Genomic DNA, 19,980 nt, shown 5'->3' with positions numbered 1-19,980 from the left:
TCAGGCACATTTGCCTTTTTTTAATGTTGCCTTACACATGTATGATCGTACTTTGGATGGCAGGAGGCACGGGGATGAAATGAATGTTCATCCTATTCAAAGGGTTTAAGTATTTAAGGAGAAAACAGATTTTAAGTCATAATCTAATTTTTGTTTTCTTTTTGAATACAAAAATGAAATAAATCTTGGACAGAAATACATTAAAATACTGAGTTTGCTTTTCAACATGGTAGGTAGATCTACAAAGTATATTTTTCAATTTGCTTATTTATATTACCTACAATGAGCACTACCATTTTTGTAATAAAAATACACATTTAAAAGTATTATGATAAAAAAATTTCTAGATGATTTTAAATCATGTGGAAGATGGACATGTTTTGAGAATTTTTTCTTGGAGGTAGTTTGGGGGAAGAACTGAGCACAGTGAATGATGTAAGAAAAAGGAAAAAATAAAAAACATGGGGACACACTGAAATATATACAATGTGTTTGTTAGCATTCATACAACTTTACTATAACTCAGTAGTCGTGAACAAATCCTAAAGTTCCATAATTTTGTCAAAAAAAACATTAGTCTCTATACACTTTATAGTATACTTTAGATCTATGAAAGCCTAAAATATGGAGTATTTTTAAATTTCAATAGTGTCTCCCCATAAACCTTACTATCAGGCTTTTTCTAAAGTTTATATCTTTTACTATAAGCACATATCAAATTACACTGTAATAAAGTGATTATTGTCTATAATACATTCTAAAATAAAAATGGTTCCATTACTTCTCTAAAATGATTAGACATTATCACTTGTTAAATAAGCAATATAAGCAATAAATTCTACATAATTACCATGGGATGAGGGTCCAAGCCATCTAGCATGCGTCTGACATTGTTCACAATCTCCCTAGCGTCGTAATTGGGTAGTTTGCAAGCCCATCCTGTACCAATGCCCTCAGCACCATTTATTAGCACCATAGGAATTATGGGAATATACCACTCAGGCTCTACACGTTGATTATCATCATAAAGGAATTTAAGCAGGTTGTCATCCACAGCAGGAAACAGCAGTCTTGCTAAAGAGCTAATGAAAGGGAAAAAAAGTATATGAAAAAATGTCATGGTTTTTAGGAATAAAATTTTATACATAATTCAAGACTTCATTTCAAAAATCCTTTTAAAATAATGCATTTTGAAATTTTTTTATTACAGTTACTGCTTCACAGTAAATTTTACCAAGCCTTATTACCAAATATATTTCTCTCAGGCACAAAGCCAGATTTAATAACCCAATTTTACTTCTGTACTTACCTGCCTAAATTTTTAGTATTGATAAATAACTTTTTAAGAATCTCCTCTTAGTCTGACTAAATCACAAAATCCATCTTCAGCCTAAAGAGTAAAGGCTGGTCAGAAAAAAAATGCTTATATTCATTGGGACTGGTTTCACCAATAACCCATAAAAATTTAGATGAACAAACTTCATTCTATTTACTATCAAACAATTTAAAACATCCACCCCAATCATACTTCTCCATAGTTACAATTTTATTAAACAGTCAGTTCCAATCAACTTCCAATAGAACGCTATGCCATTACAGCAGCAAGCTGTTACCTTAACATCGTGAAGATGTAACGAGGGCTTGCAGCGTCTTTACCACCATGAAGCCGAGTTCCAAACTGACCAATAGGCTGAAGTAAGTTAATGTTGTTGCTTCCCACAAAGTTCTGAGCTAAATTCACAATAGTCATCATCAATGCTTGCTATAGAAGAGAAACAGAATATAACATTAATATTTTTAATTTCTATATTTATTCCCTATTTATTTATTGTATTTTTCTAAAGTGAGAAGTAGGGAGACAGAGAGGCTCCCATCTCGCATACACCCGACCTGGATCCACCCGGCATGCCCACCAGGGGGCAATGCTCTGCCCATCTGGGGCATTGCTCTGTTGCAGCCAGAACCCTTCTAGTGCCTGAGGCGGAGGCCATGGAGCCATCCCCAGCGCCTGGACCTATTTTGCTCCAATGGAGCCTTGGCTGTGGGAGGGGGAGAGACAGAGAGGAAGGAGAGGGGGAGGGGTGGAGTAGCAGATGGGCGCTTCTCCTGTGTGCCCTGGCTGGGAATCGAACCCGGGACCTCCAGATGCCGGGCTGATGCTCTACCACTGAGCAAACCTGCCAGGGCCTATTTATTCCCTATTTATTAAATCCAAATTCTCACATCTTTTACATTTTCAAAGACCTTATAGAAGGAAAAATACTTTAAATACTTTATTATGCCTTTTTTTTTTTAATTTATTCATTTGAGAGAGAGAGAAGCGGGGAGGAGGAAGAAGCATCAACTCCCATATGGGACTTGACCAGGGAAGCCAAGGGTTTTGAACCGGCAACCTCAGCATTCCAGGTCAACGCTGTATCCACTGCGCCACACAGGTCAGGCTTATTATGCTTAATTATCATTCTTCACACCTGTAAGCATAATTCTCAGTGCATTCCAAAATTAATGCTTACTTCTCCATGATGATAAGCAGACATCTCAGCAACAGATCCAGCCAACTGGGCAACTTTTACTTCGCGTTTATCATTCCTTTTGAAACAGGTAAATAAAACCTTTCGTTGGCCTGGTTTAAAGCCTATTTTTAAAAAAAACATTCCTTCTTTTAAAAATATTACTTCAAATATAGTTGTAATGTTTCTTTAGCAAAAAAATGTTCTATATAGTCAAGAAAGAAAAAATGTAGTTTATTTTTGAAAAATAACTAATTGAAATTCTATAACAAAGTGAGTACAAAATAACATGTTTTTCAGCATCTTAATCTATTCCTAAAATGAAGTACCAATTGAAAGACTTCCTTCTGGTCTTAAAGAACTGCTCAGTGACACCAAACTTCTTTCATAAGAGATTCCAAACACTCATGTGTCCAAAATGTCAGTTGTAACTAAAATAACAGCAAACTATCAATGAGTCTGAAACTATTATTAGAGTATCCCAAAACAGGACAGCCCTTACAAATAAGAGATGTATTGTGGAAATTAAGAATGCAGGGTTTAGAATCTCACTAATCTGGATACTCTTTTAACTAGACCATTTAACATGTGCCTTTGCACAAATTACTAAACCAGTAAGTCTCAATGTCCTCGACTATATAATTATAATAGAAATAATTACCTTCCTAATAGGGTGATCATAAGGATTATGAGATAATGCAAGCAAAGCACTCTGCTTCCTGATCATTCTTCTAGGCCAATGAGCATAGTAATAAACTTTTTAGTATATGCTAGCTATCATCATCATCGTGGGCCCAGAGCATTGTAGAAACAAAAGGATGAGAAAATGGCCCCTTTCCTTGAGAATTTTATAATCTAATTGAGGAGGCAAAATTAACACAAGTAAAATAATTGGCACACAATTATTAGCACAGAAGTTTAGGCATCTGGGATCAATTTAGACTGAAATTGTTAGGGAAGACTTCTTTCTGAAATTACAGAAAGAATGTAACTTAAAGCTAGAACTTAACGGATGAGTAGAATCATCTGCTATTAACTGAAAAACCAAGGAACATAAGGATCAAACTAACTTGCTAAAAGTTATAAAAAGAAATTTCAAAAGTGCTAGCTAGAAGACCAAAATCTGCTCTACCAGGTAGCAGTTTCTAGTTATTTTGTCAAATAAAATCAGTTAAAGTATTGAGATTTAAGGGTCTTTTAAAATTTAGTCTCTGATAAATATTTTAGAACTTATCAAAATACCATTTTATTACTTATTTTAGGAAGTCTGCAATCAACTTGGAGCAAAAGCTTTTAAAATTTGCCTTAAATTTTCCTGAAAAACTAAAAAAAGGTTTTAAAACATTGAAATTAAGAAAAAAAAAAAAAAGATTTCAGTCCTACCAAAGTATCTCTACAGCAACTTCAGGGTTTTAAAATTATAGGGATGACTTAAAATACATTAATTTAAAATATACTCAATATATACAAAAATGAGAATGAGAGGATTTTAAATAACAGCTACTTACCATCAACAAGAGATGGTATAGATCTTTCATTGTCTGAGTTTGAGAAGAGAATCAATTCCTTGTTGATGAAATCATTGTATGTCAAATGCTTTGTTGCTGTACCATATAAAAATTGCTGAGAGAAAAGTTATATAGCAATGGTGTCATTATTACTATTTCAGTTTTAGTCTCCTTCTCTCTTCCCCCAGATCACCACTCTGTATGACTAACCTCTGGTAATCCATGTAACCTACGCTGTCTCCGATCTTCCATAAAATTGGTTAACCATTCTTTTCTGTCATCAATCTTCTTTTTACTGAATGCCTGAAAGATTCCAGGAAATGATTTCACATATTTAAAATAAATATCATTATAAAATTAAAAATTTTTAAATGACTAATTAATTTCTGGGAAATTTGATTTTTCTAATATGCTTTTATCAAAAATACACTTGAAGAGATGTCTTCAAATAAAGACTATGAAAACAGGGCATAATCAGAGGGTTGGGAGTAAAGAAAAACAAAATTGATTAGATTGGGCATTAGAATTCAAAAGAGACATAGAAAAACCAGACCGAGAAGAAAAGTACAGAAGGTAGGGAGACATGTACTAGGAAAGATTTCTTTAAATTAGCTTCATTACCAAGGTAATGGCAGCATCATCTTCAGGACCAGCATATCTAAACAAGATGCGGTGCCTCTCCATATCAGCAAAATATTCCTTTGCTTCTTTAGCTGTACTGGTACCCAAACCTGCACAATTTAGAAAATAAAAATGAAAATAAGCTAGACAGAGGACAAATACTATATGATCTCACCTATATGTGGAAACTAAAGGAGCTGAACTCATAGAAAGAGTAGAATGGTGGCTGCCAGGGGCTGGGGAAAAGGGAAAATAGGGAGGTGTCTGTCAAACAGTACAACTTCCAGTTATAAGACATTAAGTTCTGGGGACGTAATGAACAGCATGGTGCCGACTGAACAGTACTATACTGTACACTTGAAAACTGCTGAGAGTAGATGTTATGTGTTCTCAGCACTAAAAAAGGGGGGTAACTATGTGAGGTGATGGATGTGTTAATTAACTTGTGGTGATAATTTTACAATGTATACACATATCAAGTCATCATGTTGTATGCCTTAAATATACATAACTTTATTTGTCAGTTATACCTCAATAAAGCTGAAAAACTTTTAAAATAAATCATGAACATCAATGATTATTTAAAACCATTAGCTGAAAAGCTGATGGATCAAGCTGGCAACACTTATACCAACAGATTAATTTTTGTAGACAAAGAAAGACAAACTATATATTACATGCCTCCTAACATAAGTATATATTACCACCTATTAAATGGTTTTACCACGTAAATCTAATCCACATCTGATTAAGCCTCCAATGTAACTACCAATTAACAGAGAATAAGGGGCAGAAAACCATACTTCATACTTAATGAAACTATAGGGATACTCAGCAAAATCCAGAATGTGAAAAATTATACAGGACAATCCAACTTTTGAAACAAGTAAGTTACAGGAAAACATATGAAGAGAGACACAATATACTAAAATTTAAGTAACTTATCAACCAAATATAATGTGTTTGGAGTCTGACTCAAAAAGAAATAAAACACTATAAACATTTTTAATATAAGCAGGAGAATTTTAACACTGACTGAATATTTTAGGTTATTAAAGATATAATAATGGCATTATAGACATTTTTTAAAAAATTCTTTTAGCAATAGATATAAAAAGTATTATAGAAATAATATAAGATTTGGAAAATATTGCAAATAATAGGGTGGCAATGAGAAGTTTAGATGAAACAAGATTGGCCATGAAATGGTGACTGTTGGAAGTATATGGGAAGCCCATTATAACACTCGCTATAGTTTATAAAATTTTACATAACAATTATTTTAAAATTAGCAATAGCTATTTTTAACGACTAAAAAAGAAAAACTTTCAAATATTGTATGATGTGCTAATAAAAATACATTTATGTTAGCAGTGACTTCACAAAATTTAAATATTTTAAAACACAAACCTTTGTAGTATTTTATTTTCCAAGCTTTCTGGTTTTCTATATGTTTTCTCCATTCATCAAATTCAGGAATACTGTAGAAGGAAAGTTCCTGCTTATTTTTGCTTGCCTTAAATTAATAAAAAAAAAATTAGTTTTTCTGCTACTCTTTAGAACAATATAAAAATATATTAATATAAATAGTACCTTTACAATTGGAGTAATGAATTCTTCAAGAAAACCATGCTTCAGAAGTGATGGCCAATTGTGGTGGATGAAATTAATAAGCAGACCTTTTATGTGAGAACCATCTTGATCCTAAGTAAATGTTAGTAAAAAGAACAATAATAATTTTATAAAATATAATTACTTATATAACCAAATTTTAAAATGTATGAATGCAGCAGAGGCAAAATTCTGTTCAAATTCTATAACTGCGTTTTACAAAACAGTAGATATTATTCTTCAGAGGACAGCAGTAAAGAATTTTTCTTAAAATTCAAATAAAGAATATATCTAATAATAGTTTTCCTATGATAAACTGAATCTTCCTGTCATTACAAAATATACTATTATTATATCTGTTTTACAGTTTACCTAATTCACTAAAAGAATGATTTACGGATGGAAATACATAACACATGGTTATAACAAAACTTCACTGGGCAATGGAAGGCAAAATCCATGGAGAATAGGTATTCACAAGTATGCCCTTGATTTAAAAACTGCTACTTTTCTGCTTAACTCTACATAGCAGTTTTTTAGTTGAAGATTTTTCTCTACAAATGCTTTTAATTATAGAACATAAAAGAAAAGCATATGAAATTCTTCCTTTTTAATTTTCTAGTTCCTAGTTACTGTCCTTTTACTATTCAAGTGCTCCTAGTTTTTGTATATCCAAAATTATGCCATCATATAGAAATAGTAACCATTATCCTAATGTTCCTTTTTACTTGTAAATTTCACCATTTCCTTCCTACTTATAGGTAGGCTTCAACCCCATAGTACTTCAGTGTGTTCTATTCTTCTTATATTTATATTTTAAAACATTTTTAAAATATCTAAACCAAAAGTTGGTTACCCAATAAATCAGGATAATGTAAAATGTGCTTCACACAAACAGTTCCATTAAACAATGTTTTCTTCCCCATTGATGTACAATCACTTTTACTTGTACTATCTCGAAACAAGTCTCATAGAATAAATGATCAAAGGGGCAATATGAAAAATATATGAGTTTTAAATACGTGGCGACTTTTAAACCAACCTGATCAGTCATAATCATAATCTTTCCATAGCGTAATGTTTTCAGAGATTCTGCATCATCATAACTTTTCTTGTATTGTAGACCAACTATTTTAATAATGTTGTTTATTTCTGCATTTTCCATGATCTATACATAAAGGAAAAGAATTGAAAGAATTTTAAAGTGTTGATATATACAAAAAATGAGAGAGAATTTACATTTAAAAATTCAACAACTTCAGTAAAGTATGAAAATGCCACATATCTGTATGGGCATGTATATACTATATGTATGTGTACACAGAAACACATACCTGTTTATGAGAAGCTTCTCGTACGTTAAGAATTTTTCCCCTCAGTGGAAAGACTCCGTATCTGTCTCGCCCAATCACACCCAATCCAGACACTGCCAGTGATTTGGCAGAGTCTCCCTCTGTCAGTATCAGCGTACACTCCAGGGAATGTTTGCCACCTAAAAGAAATTTAGAAAGACATATAATCCACATTCCTCAATTTTACCAATGAGAAAAATGAAGCCAGAAAACTTACTAATCACAATGATGATGGTGTAAGACTGTAAGGGTCATCTTACATTATGTTCAGTATAGTTTAAACATTAAATATATTTTATTGAATCCCTACCCCCTGAAAATTAGTAATATGTGGAGCATGTGGCAATATTAATGAAGTGAAATTATACTCAATATAAAATCCCATTCTAACTCTATGTGGAAAATAAAAATTTCCTATAATTGCATAAATAAAAAATTAAAGCAAATCTTTTTTAAAACTCTGAACCTTACCAGCATCATTTGCATCATCCAGTTTGGGAATACCTTTGATTTTACTATACTTTACTGATGAACACTTCTTGTTCAGCTGAGTTTGAGCCTTAAATTTCACCCAGTTCAGGATACTTTCTACAATGCCACAGTTAGAGGCCTAAAAATCAAAGAATAATAATATATAAACAGGCCAGAAATTCATACACGTAGCGACAATTAATGTAATATGTGTAAACTGTGCAATTATTGGACAAAACAATACTGGTGATAATGATGTGTCAGTACATTTTATTCTAACTATACTAAAACACAGACACATGGAAAAGGGGTGACTTTACAATATATGCAAATATCTATTATAATGAACTGCATGAGAAATATACACAGCTTTTGTTACAAGTTAATTTTGTTAACATTAACACAGTAAAGCTGATCCACCACTGAATTTACCAGCTGGTAAATAATAGACACTGACATTACTGATTTCTGTCAATACAAAAGTATGAATCTTGAATTCACGATGACAAATAAAAATACTAACATGAAGGGAACATTAGGATAAACTCAAGAACTTATGAATAGGCCTTATTCTTTAAAAAGTTTGGTAATGAGTATTTCAACATAAGTTGTGTGTCACACTGCAGTTAATCAACATGTGACAACATGTTTACCCAAAAAGAAAAAAAAAGTGAAGAACCTCCAAGTTGGAGTTATTTATTTTTCATTATACCGGGTAGTTTCACTTTAGGTGTATGAAAGAGTTTTCTGGAATGTCTGAGATATAAAAAGAGATGAAGTATGTTGCCAAATTTACACTTAATCTGCCAAAAATGAAAAAGTATAAAATCTAATATCAAATAAGTTCATAATGAAAATGTTTTTGAGAGCAAAAATTTTGAAAAGCATTATTCAAAAGTAATTTGAATTCTGACTTGATTATGATCTGGTCCAAAACTACCACTTCTATTGGCCTTAAGCTCCATTCTAAAAACAACTTTTGTTTTTGTTTGTGAGAAACTGCCTTTGAGATTCCAATAATGGAATTTAATAGTATGTTACCACTATCACAATTACTCTTCCACCAAACTATAAACTCCCAAAGTAGAGGGGCTGTGATTTATTCATCTTTACATTTTCAGTGCAAACATATTTAAAGGAACTTTATATATTCTTATGTACTACGTTTGTTAATGGTACTGCTGAACAAGGGAACTGAGGCAAATCTTGCTTATATACAACAGATTATAAGAAGCTATTAGCAGCCACAAGGCTTAGTTATAAATCTAAGATTTATTATTTATTTGTATTCTCACCTTGTTTTGGAAAGATTAAAGCAGCCTAAATAAATATGTGCAATGTAAAATAAAATTTTTAGATATGTAGAATATGAAATTTTTGTTATAGTTATGTTACAATTTTTTTAAAACTCTATAATGGTAAAAATCAGTAGATCAAGTTCAAATAAGTTGAAATCAGAAGTCTGATAAGGATGTGAACATTTGTTGGGGAAACATCTGGCTTCATAATGACCAATGCAAAATTAAAAACATAATTAGCTACATGATTACCTATTTTAATTCTTAGCAAAATAATCAATTGTTTTATAAAATAAAGTTTACCCTTTGAAGTTTGTAGAATTAAGTATATTAGTTTGAAGTATGAATATGCTTACACCCACAGTTAATATGAGAAACTAATCACAAAAAGAATAAGGAAAACTATTTAACTCTCAATAAAAACACACTGATAAATAATACAAGATAATATAAATTTACTCACTGCTTTGAAAAATTTTTCTGATAGTTGGCATTTGGACCCAAAACTTTTGGGCTGCAGAGTCATGTTTTCCTTAGTCTGAGAATCAAAAGTTGGGTTTTCGATAAGGCAATTAATAAAAACCCATATATGGTTTTTTACCTGTTGAAAACAAACCAAAAAAAGGCAATCATCAGAACTGATATTATTTTATACTTTAACAGAATACATAAAATCATCACTTACTTGAAATGGTTTCACTGATACACCAGCTTTGTTCTTTTTCTTGACTACTTCAATCAGTTTACCAACAACTTGATCTACTACATAATCCACGTGCCGTCCACCCTAAAGAGAAAAAATATATATAAAATCTTCTATAGTTAGGTTAGCAAAATATAGTCCTTACATATTCATTTTTTTCTAGAATGAGTGTTTAATCTTTATAACAACTTTGTGAAGTATTATTAAACCTATTTTCCAGAGGAATAAAATGAGGGTCAGATCAGCAGAGTTGGGATTTAAAAATAACGTCTCTTTAGCCACAGAGTCAATTAGCCAATTTTATACAAAGTAAAACCAATTGGGGAAAAAAGAAGACATGGGAGTGAGAATGAATACCGGCGTGGTGGTGGTAATGACACTCATAAGATTAAACTTAGGGACTGTGGCAGTCATTGTCAATTCTCCACCCAATACCCATTCTCTCCTTTTACTTTATTGACACATCTAAATTTGTTTTTAACCAGAAACATGCCCAATTAGAAAAATTCACCAATCTGGATTCCATTGCAGCTACATATACCTACACGACCCAGTTCCAACCAGAAATGATAGTAGATGTCTACTGGATATAGCTTCCAGGAAACTATTGTTATACCTGATAAAAAGGGGGAAATTCAGTTGGCACATGCATTTGCCCAACCCAACTCTCTCTCCCTGGAACTTAGAAATGAGGCATGGAAGAACAGCAGGCAACTTAAAAGGCAAAGTAAAAGCTAGATGCTAAAGGTGGCAGAAAAAGCAAGGGCATAGGCCCCTAATGACACTGTGTCACAGTACTAAACTAACACTGCCTACCCAAGGTTCCTAGATATAAGAAGGAAAAATAAAACCTTTACATGTTTATGCCACTGAACATTAACTTTCTATTACATACAATAAAATGCAATTATAGCCCTGGCCGGTTGGCTCAGCGGTAGAGCGTCGGCCTGGCGTGCAGGGGACCCGGGTTCAATTCCCGGCCAGGGCACATAGGAGAAGCGCCCATTTGCTTCTCCAACCTCCCCCCCCTTCCTCTCTGTCTCTCTCTTCCCCTCCCGCAGCCAAGGCTCCATTGGAGCAAAGATGGCCCGGGCGCTGGGGATGGCTCCTTGGCCTCTGCCCCAGGCACTAGAGTGGCTCTGGTCGTGGCAGAGCGACGCCCCCTGGTGGGCAGAGTGTTGCCCCTGGTGGGCGTGCTGGGTGGATCCCGGTCGGGCGCATGCGGGAGTCTGTCTGACTGTCTCTCCCTGTTTCCACTTCAGAAAAAATACAAAAATGCAATTATAATGGACACCAGATTTCTGTTGACTACAGAAACTGATATTTGATTATAAAAATGTTGAACATTAAAAATGTTAAAACTGAACAAGAGTGACAAAGTGATATATCACTGCTTTAGCTTATTCTAGGAATACATGCTTGCTTGTATTGCCTAATAATATTTATTATGATCAATGGTTAAGTGCTTTTAAATGAGAGGAATTTCAGTTGATTTTGAAATCCAAAAGCCTAATGAAGAGGGTTTAAGCCCCTCAGAAGGCAGATAACATGTTCCACAATCTGACGCCCCAAATATACTCGTCTCCTAGTAGTCTTTCCTCTACATTCTAAACTCAGAACACAAAATAAGGAATTTATCATTTAAAATTTTATAAAATATCAATGTATTCAACTATAAACACTGATTGTATAAACCTACTTCTCAATGAATGTTAAATGATAAGACAGCTATTTCACAGACAATAAGCTTTCATTTTCATAAATCAACTTTGCTTTCACCAAAGCAGAGCTGGGAAGGCTTTGTTGTTGTTGTTTTAATGAAGCACTGTTCTACCACTGACTGAGACAGGAAAGAGAAGCAGCACACTTACTTTTGTTGTTGCAATGCTATTTACAAAGCTGATTTGCTGGAACCCTTTTTCGCTCAGTGTTAGACAAACATCCCATCTTTCATTTGCAAGTTCATGAATAACTTTCAGGGCCACTCCAGTTTCATCCAATTTGTCTTTCACATAAAGATCTACATAACTGCGAAATCCATTTACCTATTAATTTGAAAAACCAAAACAATAAACAATCTTATCTTGGCAGCTCAACTAGATGAATGCCATCAGGTACTCGCATACTTTCATTTTCCCTCAGTCACAACAGCTTATTCTGCAGATCCAAACCTTCATGACTTTCCCCTATTCTACTCCTTAATTCCTACCCTTTAAAAAGCAATTCATTTCCTATGTATTTGATAAGGAAAGGTTATGAAGGGATAGCTGGACAGGTGAATTATTATAAAGTCTTTCCAAAGTTTAAGTTTTTTAAATAACAAAGTAGACTTCCCCTGAGATGGTTGGGGGGGAAAAAGAAGCTTCCTCTCTTACAAGAAAAGAGCTTGTCAGACAAATTGGTATTCTATGAACCCTCAAAAAATTGAGGTCACAGGACCTTTGGCCATCCTATGTCTGAAAAGAATCAGGACTCCATAGGAACCACTGGGGCAGAAGTTGCCTAATGTCATATAAGACAGTAGGAACATTAAACGAGAAATTTTGACAAGTGTAGACTAGTAATGGTTGGTGAACTCCTTGAAGACTACAGTCAGAAGGGGTTCCTATTCTTCTGCAGGCTTTCCCTCCAGGAACCCAAGCAGATTCTCACAGGGAAGAGAGAATCAAAAAGTTCCCCAATGGTGCTGGCTCGGGAAGGAGAATAGCAGCCACTGGGAATTGCCCCAGGCCCACCTCCCTTACCAATGTAACCCTAACCGGCCGGGGAGGATCCTGCTGGGGAGCACTGGCAAAATCCCACCACAGCTGGAATAAAGCCATGCTGCCCAGCTTCATCCCGTCCTGCCCCCAAATCACTTAAGTTAAAAAAAAAAAGACTTATTCTGTAGGGCAGGGAGCCTCAAGAACATTGAATGAGAATACTAGTGGATACATACTGCAACAAGGGAAGAGAACAGAGGGCAAAGGAAAAATCTCTACCTCTCGAGGAGGAATAGAAATATTTGTAAAGGCCAAACCCTTGAGACACAGGCCCATTGTGCACTCCAAAGTCTGTGACTTTGTCAGACATCAGAGTTCCCCAACACCCTACCACCATGCTAGCAGGCCTCCCATAATAACAGTGGGCTTCAGCTGGAAGAGCTGCATGAGGCATATCCTCCTTGAGGGGCAGCTCAAAGGGAAGGCCCAAAGCAAAGAGGAAAGACAAGAACAAGGAAGAAATTGAAGTCTCTGCTGCCAACAGCAACAACAAACCTCAACACCAGTAACTACAGCACAAGCTGCAAACACATCCCATTTTTGTATAGATTAACATAAATCCTCATACTAAAGCCTATTTATTCCACATCTACTACCCTATACAACATAGCTGTTTTTCTAAAAAAACGTACAAGGCATGCCAAAAGGCAAAATAACAACAACAAAAAAACAACAACAACACAGTCTGAAAAGACAAAGCAATCATCAGAATCAAACTCAGATATATTACAGGTATTTTAGCTATCAGATAGAGCATTTAAAATAACTATGATTCATATGTTAAGGACTCTAATGAAGAAGGTAGGCAACATGCAACTTCAGCAGAGAGATGGATACTGTAAGAAAGAATCAAATGGAAATGCCAGAAATCAAGAACAGAAGACATGAAGAATACCTTTCGCAGGCTCATCAATAAACTTGACACAATCATTAATATTAGAAATAGAGCATAAAACAATAATTAAATTATCATTTCATCTTTTAAAAAATAAGGCAAAAGAAGTTAAACAAACTGACACACAAAGAAAAAGAATGAATAAAGCAGAGCAAAACATCCAAGAGCTTGTAGTAATACCAAATTTTATAATATGTGCATAAATGAAATGCCAGAAAAAGAAAGAACAGCACAAAAGAAATATTGGAAGAAATTTTCTAATCAGTGACAAACGATACCAAACAACATAAATGTAAACACACACACACACACACACACACACACACACAATCCCACATATACACCTAAGCATATCATAGTCAAAGAAAACAAAGACAAAGAGAAATCTTCAAGGCAGCCAGAGGAAAATGAAACACCTTACCAACAGAGGAAGAAGATAGGAACTACAGCAGACTTCGCATCAGAAACCATGCAAGCAAGAAGACAACAGAGTGACATCTTTAAGTATTGAAAGAAGAAAAACAAAAAGTGTCAACCCATAATTCTGTATCCAGTGAAATTTTTATAGTCTTTGAAAGTGAAAGAAAACAAAGGCTCTTTCAGAACAAACATAAACTGAAGGAATTTATTGCCAGCAAAAATACCCTACAAAAACATTCAAGGAAGATCTCCAAGGAGAAGGCATATGATTAAAATCAGAAACTTAAGTCTCCACCAAGAAATTAAGAGCACTGCAAATGGAGTAAATCAGGTATTGTATTTTTAATTTCTCTAAAGATAACAAAATGCTTAAAGCATTAACAACATCACTAACTGAAAAAATTTCTGCCATCATTTTTCAGCTGTTTCTTCTGCCTCGTTCTTTTTTCTTCTGGTGTTTATAGCATATGTAAAAGTAAAAAGTGTATGATGGTAATGACACAAGAAGTGGGGAAAGATCCTGAAGATACACTGTTAAGTCCTTTCACTATACATGAAATGATCAATTATTTGAGGGTAGAAAGTATTTTGAAAATGTAAACCCTAGGCAATCCCTAAGAAAGTTTTAAAAAGAGGTATAACTAAACAAAGGTGATAAAATGCAATCATTAAAAATAATGTTCAGTTATAACCAGAAAAGACAGAATAAAATGAAATAAGAAAGAGAATAAATACAATAAATATAGCTAGCAAGATGTTTTATCCAAATATATAAATAATCACTTTAAACTGAATCACCTAAACACACCAGTTAAAAGAAAGAGGTTATGATATTAGGTTTTAAAAGATCTAACTACAAGCCATCTACAGAATAACAAAGCCTTATTTCAGAAAACACTTACAGGCAATTTCTTTCCATTAAACATGACCTTGACCCCTTTGCATGAACCAGCCAAATCATAAGCTCTTCTGGTCATGAGGGCCACGATATCCTTGTCAAGTTTTTCCATCTTAAATTTGGACAGATCTGGTTGGAATGTTATGCATGTATAATCTTCACCATCAAAATGTTTAATTTTGGCTTCAGAAGTCTTCATCATATTATTCATCCATGTCTTTAAAAGAAAAAATATTTAAATATTTCTATAATGTTTTTCTAATTTTATAATATATACTCAGCTCGTGAAATACATTTATCACAACTGTATATATTTTTCAGCTTTACAACAAACAAATCTTTGAAATTGATATTAAAGGTGAAAAAATTTTAAGCACTACCATTATAACAACCTTGTGTTGAAAATAAGCAATATCTTTTTCATTTAAAAAACTTTAAATATTGTTAATATATCTTAAGTTCAACACAGCTCTATAGACTTTTACAAAAATAAGTAGATATGATGCTTTCCAGAGAAAATTATTTTAGCTGATGTAAAATTTCAAACTACTTTCGAAGGCCTACAAGATTAAAATAAGATAAAATTTTTAAATATCAAGTTCATGAATCAATGAGGAATTTTTCAAACATTCAAAGTAGATACATTTCAATTGTCTTTGAGGTTCAGGGCATTTTTCACTAAAGCTTAACTAGGTTAAAAGAAACGTCTATTAAGTAAAGCATTTTGTTTTATAGAAATAGGAGAAAGCCAGGCTAATATAAAACCTCCCAAGTATTCTAAAGTCTTGTATACTATGATGATGTGATTAACATTTAAAAATGTGTGTGTATGTATGTCATTGCAATTTACCCTAGATTCTATTATCTTAGCAAACAAAAAAACATGATTATTTTAAAAAGGCAAATTAGATACATTTCTATCATACCTGTTTAAAACTATGTTTATATTCTTTGCAAGCAGTTTCTACTGTAAACTTTGTACTGAAAATATTACAAAGTTTTGCACCATAACCATTACGACCACCTGTAAGAACAATTAAATATGAAAGGGTTAATGAAAATGATTTAAAGGAACTTTGTTAACTTACCTACCATAGGACAGGTATGTTGCAAAAGAGTTTTACTTATTGCATTATCTTAACAATCATCAATTGAATATTTCAGAGTACAGATTTTTTTCATTTAAAGAAAAATTCAATTAAGATTTAGTATATATAGAAGTATAATAAAATATGTATTTTGTATATTATCTTCATCACAATTTTTTAATTAAGTTTGGTATCTCTTATAATCCAATACTCTAAGTGAGTAGATTTCTATCAAAATCACTTCTCCATTACAAAATTTTAATCTGTATTACTTCCTAGAGGTTTGGTTTTAAACACACACACAAAAAAAACTATCAACCTACTTGGGTAACATATGTAAGTAAGAAACATTTGATCTAATCAAAGCATTTTCAACTCTATTTAAGAGTCGACATTTTCAAATTTTTTAATTGGTACCTAAAGACACAGTGGCTTATGAAGTAACAAACTCATATATACTGGAGTCACACATCTTACTTTCATCAATAATTCAAACCTTGGCCTGTCAGCCAGGGTAGAGTTCTAGGAGTTCTAACATAAATAAATGTACTATAAGAGTTAAGCTTTTAAAATACCTGTCAGATTATAATTATACATGATATTTTTCCATGTATCAATTCTGAAAAGGATTTTTCTCAACAAAACTACACAGATTTCCTCTTCTGTAATATTTTATATAGAAATAGTAAGAGTTTTTATGTTGAGAGCAATATATTTTAATGAAAATTCTAATCATCAATTCAGACTCTGTTTACCTGTAACTTTTTTCTCATCATCGTCATAGTTACTAGATGTTAAAAGCTGTCCAAAAATTAATGCAGGAACATAAACTTTCTCTACTTTATGTTCTACTACTGGAATGCCTTTTCCGTTATTCCAAATGCTTATAATGTTAGACTCACTGTAAATAAACAAGAAGAGTTTAGAGCTTAAATAGTTTAAAGACATTAATTTCCATAAAAAATGAAGTAATCCAGAATAAACCTAAATAATTATAAGCAAACAGTAATCATTACAAATTGGAAGACATTCACTCATCTTTCCAGAAAATACTTACTGAGGACACACTTGTCTGTCCCTGAGTCCTAACTTAAATTAGGATCACTAAGATCTGCAAGTAATACAGCAAAATTTCTCAGGAAAGGAAACTCTTCTCAACCTCCCATAAAACAGTAAAAGCAATGAAACTTTTACAATAAGAAGTCAGCCAGAGATTCCGTTTTCTTCTCAATACATTAGCCATGATCTTCCTGCTTCATTCTACCAGCACACCATCTGTGAACCATAAGCTCTGAAGAGCAAACGATCCTTGTCATTTTCACTTCCTGCCTAACTGCTGTAGCAGTACAGGTGGAAGGAGGAAGGACACACAGGCTGAACCATATTCTATTTTCAGGCTAAATGTTAGAGGGTTGTTTGTATTATGCCAACTGTTGTCCTAAACTAATTTTAATGGTTTTATTTTATTTTATTTATTTATTTATTGTATTTTTCTGAAGCTGGAAACGGGGAGAGACAGTCAGACAGACTCCCACATGCACCCGACCGGGATCCACCCGGCACACCCACCAGGGGCGATGCTCTGCCCATCCTGGGTGTCGCTATGTTGCGACCAGAGCCACTCTAGCGCCTGAGGCAGAGGCCACAGCGCCATCCTCAGTGCCCGGGCCATCTTTGCTCCAATGGAGCCTTAGCTGCGGGAGGGGAAGAGAGAGACAGAGAGGAAGGAGAGGGGAGGGGTGGAGAAGCAGATGGGCGCCTCTCCTGTGTGCCCTGGCCGAGAATTGAACCCGGGACTTCTGCATGCCAGGCCGACACTCTACCACTGAGCCAACCGGCCAGGGAATGGTTTTATAATATGTAGATATTATTAATTTGGGGTCTCTTTCATGGCTGTTTACTTAAATTGTATAGTCACATCACAGAGTACTATGGAAAAAGAATAAGAACTAAGCTATGCTACAGATTCTCTAAATTTAACCCATTAATTATCACATTAACTATCAACTTTCAACCCTTCTTTACAGAGTTCATACACACATACATGATGAAAAATTAAAATCTTCTGTATGAAAATGCAGAGAGAATGAAACTGAAAGAGTATCAAAACTGAACAGCACAGAAAACTGGGTCAATGAAATAAACAGCATAACAATACTTTTTCCCATTTGAATTCTGCTTTAAACTGACTTCCTAAATTAGAAATTTAACAAGCAAAAATTACATCTCTGAAATAAAATTTATTTTAATAAAAATAAGATTAACCATGCAATATAAGTACTAAAGAAAAGATAAGGAATGACTTTATAGAATGAATTCATAAAAGAATGATTAAAATTCAGAAATAAAATATAAAGTTAAGCAATGTGTCACAAAATGCTTATTTATCAACAATTTTAAATATATGTGTATATAAATTTCAGTTAAAAGCAGGAGAAAGATTCAATAGTTTCTAATCAATAATGTGTAAACAAAAAGAAATAAAACAGAAATGAAGTGAAAATATACTACCTTCATCTTTCTTGGAACTCTGAATTTTTATTTTATATTGAAATAAAATAAATTTCTAGCAGAAGCAGTTAAAATGGCAGAGAGGTAAATAAGGAAAAAACTGGGGTCTGATTGTCACTAATAACCAAATAAATTTAGTTATACTTCCATGTCACTCTTATGCCCATATAAAAATATTTGATTGAAAAGAAAGTTAGAAAGAGAGCAATAAAGGCATAGAAATACGCTGTCCAGAATCTGTAATAAACTTAAGGTAAGAGCCACTATTTGGTCTATACAAATGTTTTATAGCTCATTTCTTGATCATTTTGTTATAACAGGATTCTCTGTAAACTCTTTTTAAATTCCACGTTGTTAGGTTAAAGTATCTAAAACAAGTAAGATAAAAGAACCAACAATTATAACCATCCTAATCAAGAATGTATTTAAGAAAAGTCCCTTCTCTTCCTTAGTTTTCAATCAGAATCTTTCAAATCTGAATTTTAAAAAAACTTAACATATTTAATATCTATTATTCCTTATTAGGTTATAATAAATGATGTTTTTAACTGATAATTTCTTAAATATGTAAGAAAAGGAATCTTGACAGCTAAAATTTTTTTTAAACTATCTTAAACTTCTATATATGTTATATGTTGTAACCCAGAAGTATCCTACACACCTTTATCACATAAATTCTCAAGAATTTATTCATTATACAAAGAATCCATATTTTTAAAAGTAAATGTAAAAAAATCAAGAACTTTAACAGTGTAGTTATGTGGTAATATTTTCATATAAAATACAGTTAACTCTATAATATAATCAATATGTTATACTTTTATTATATTATTAATATTAATTATGCCATCTGAAATCTGATTGCCAAGAAGGCCATTCCTGAATTGTTAAATTTTCATGTTAGAGAAAAACCTTAGAGACATGCTAAATTACTAAAGAAAGTATAATGGATAAATACAATATTTTACAAAAGGCATGGTAATGAAAACAGGATAAATGTAACAACTGTATTTTTAACTTAAAACTTCATTACTTTCATTCCTCCTCAGTCCTTAAAAGAAAAAGAAAATACCACCCTAGTGAGATCTAATTAGCTGAACACCTGGTTTATATTTTATAATACTAGCAATTCCTAATTTACAAATGATGTTATAAATAATGAAATAGTCCAAATGCGGGTCACAGAAAGTAAATTTAACCTATAATGTAACTGGAATAATACTGGCAATAGCCCATAGCATTGGGTCCCAAAGCTAAGTCAAGAAAGGAAAGATAATTACTTCAGCATCTAAAACAGCATCAAAGAGGAAGAAAAGCGGTCTCCAAGAGCTC

The 19,980-nt window shown here is 33.1% G+C and overlaps 1 protein-coding gene across 2 annotated transcripts in view; it reads right to left on the bottom strand.

Moving 5' to 3' along the window:
• TOP2B (DNA topoisomerase II beta) overlaps positions 1-19,980 on the bottom strand; it is a 57,780-nt gene that overhangs the window by 24,354 nt on the left and 13,446 nt on the right. For both annotated transcript variants that reach the window (XM_066350844.1, XM_066350845.1), the window contains exons 5-21: positions 16,893-17,038; positions 15,976-16,073; positions 15,054-15,266; positions 11,946-12,119; positions 10,057-10,158; positions 9,835-9,972; positions 8,074-8,212; positions 7,585-7,742; positions 7,293-7,418; positions 6,233-6,343; positions 6,050-6,155; positions 4,640-4,749; positions 4,229-4,321; positions 4,019-4,133; positions 2,514-2,635; positions 1,614-1,762; positions 851-1,082 (exon numbers count right to left, since the gene is read on the bottom strand). In XM_066350844.1, the coding sequence (XP_066206941.1) occupies positions 851-1,082; positions 1,614-1,762; positions 2,514-2,635; positions 4,019-4,133; positions 4,229-4,321; positions 4,640-4,749; positions 6,050-6,155; positions 6,233-6,343; positions 7,293-7,418; positions 7,585-7,742; positions 8,074-8,212; positions 9,835-9,972; positions 10,057-10,158; positions 11,946-12,119; positions 15,054-15,266; positions 15,976-16,073; positions 16,893-17,038 (2,332 nt within the window). The remainder of the gene's footprint in view (positions 1-850; positions 1,083-1,613; positions 1,763-2,513; positions 2,636-4,018; positions 4,134-4,228; positions 4,322-4,639; positions 4,750-6,049; positions 6,156-6,232; positions 6,344-7,292; positions 7,419-7,584; positions 7,743-8,073; positions 8,213-9,834; positions 9,973-10,056; positions 10,159-11,945; positions 12,120-15,053; positions 15,267-15,975; positions 16,074-16,892; positions 17,039-19,980) is intronic.

This window comes from Saccopteryx leptura, chromosome 10 (genome assembly GCF_036850995.1).
Source record: "Saccopteryx leptura isolate mSacLep1 chromosome 10, mSacLep1_pri_phased_curated, whole genome shotgun sequence".
NCBI classification, from domain to species: Eukaryota; Metazoa; Chordata; class Mammalia; order Chiroptera; family Emballonuridae; genus Saccopteryx; species Saccopteryx leptura.
Note: the sequence above shows the minus strand (reverse complement) of the source record. Positions and strands in the feature narration are given on the sequence as shown.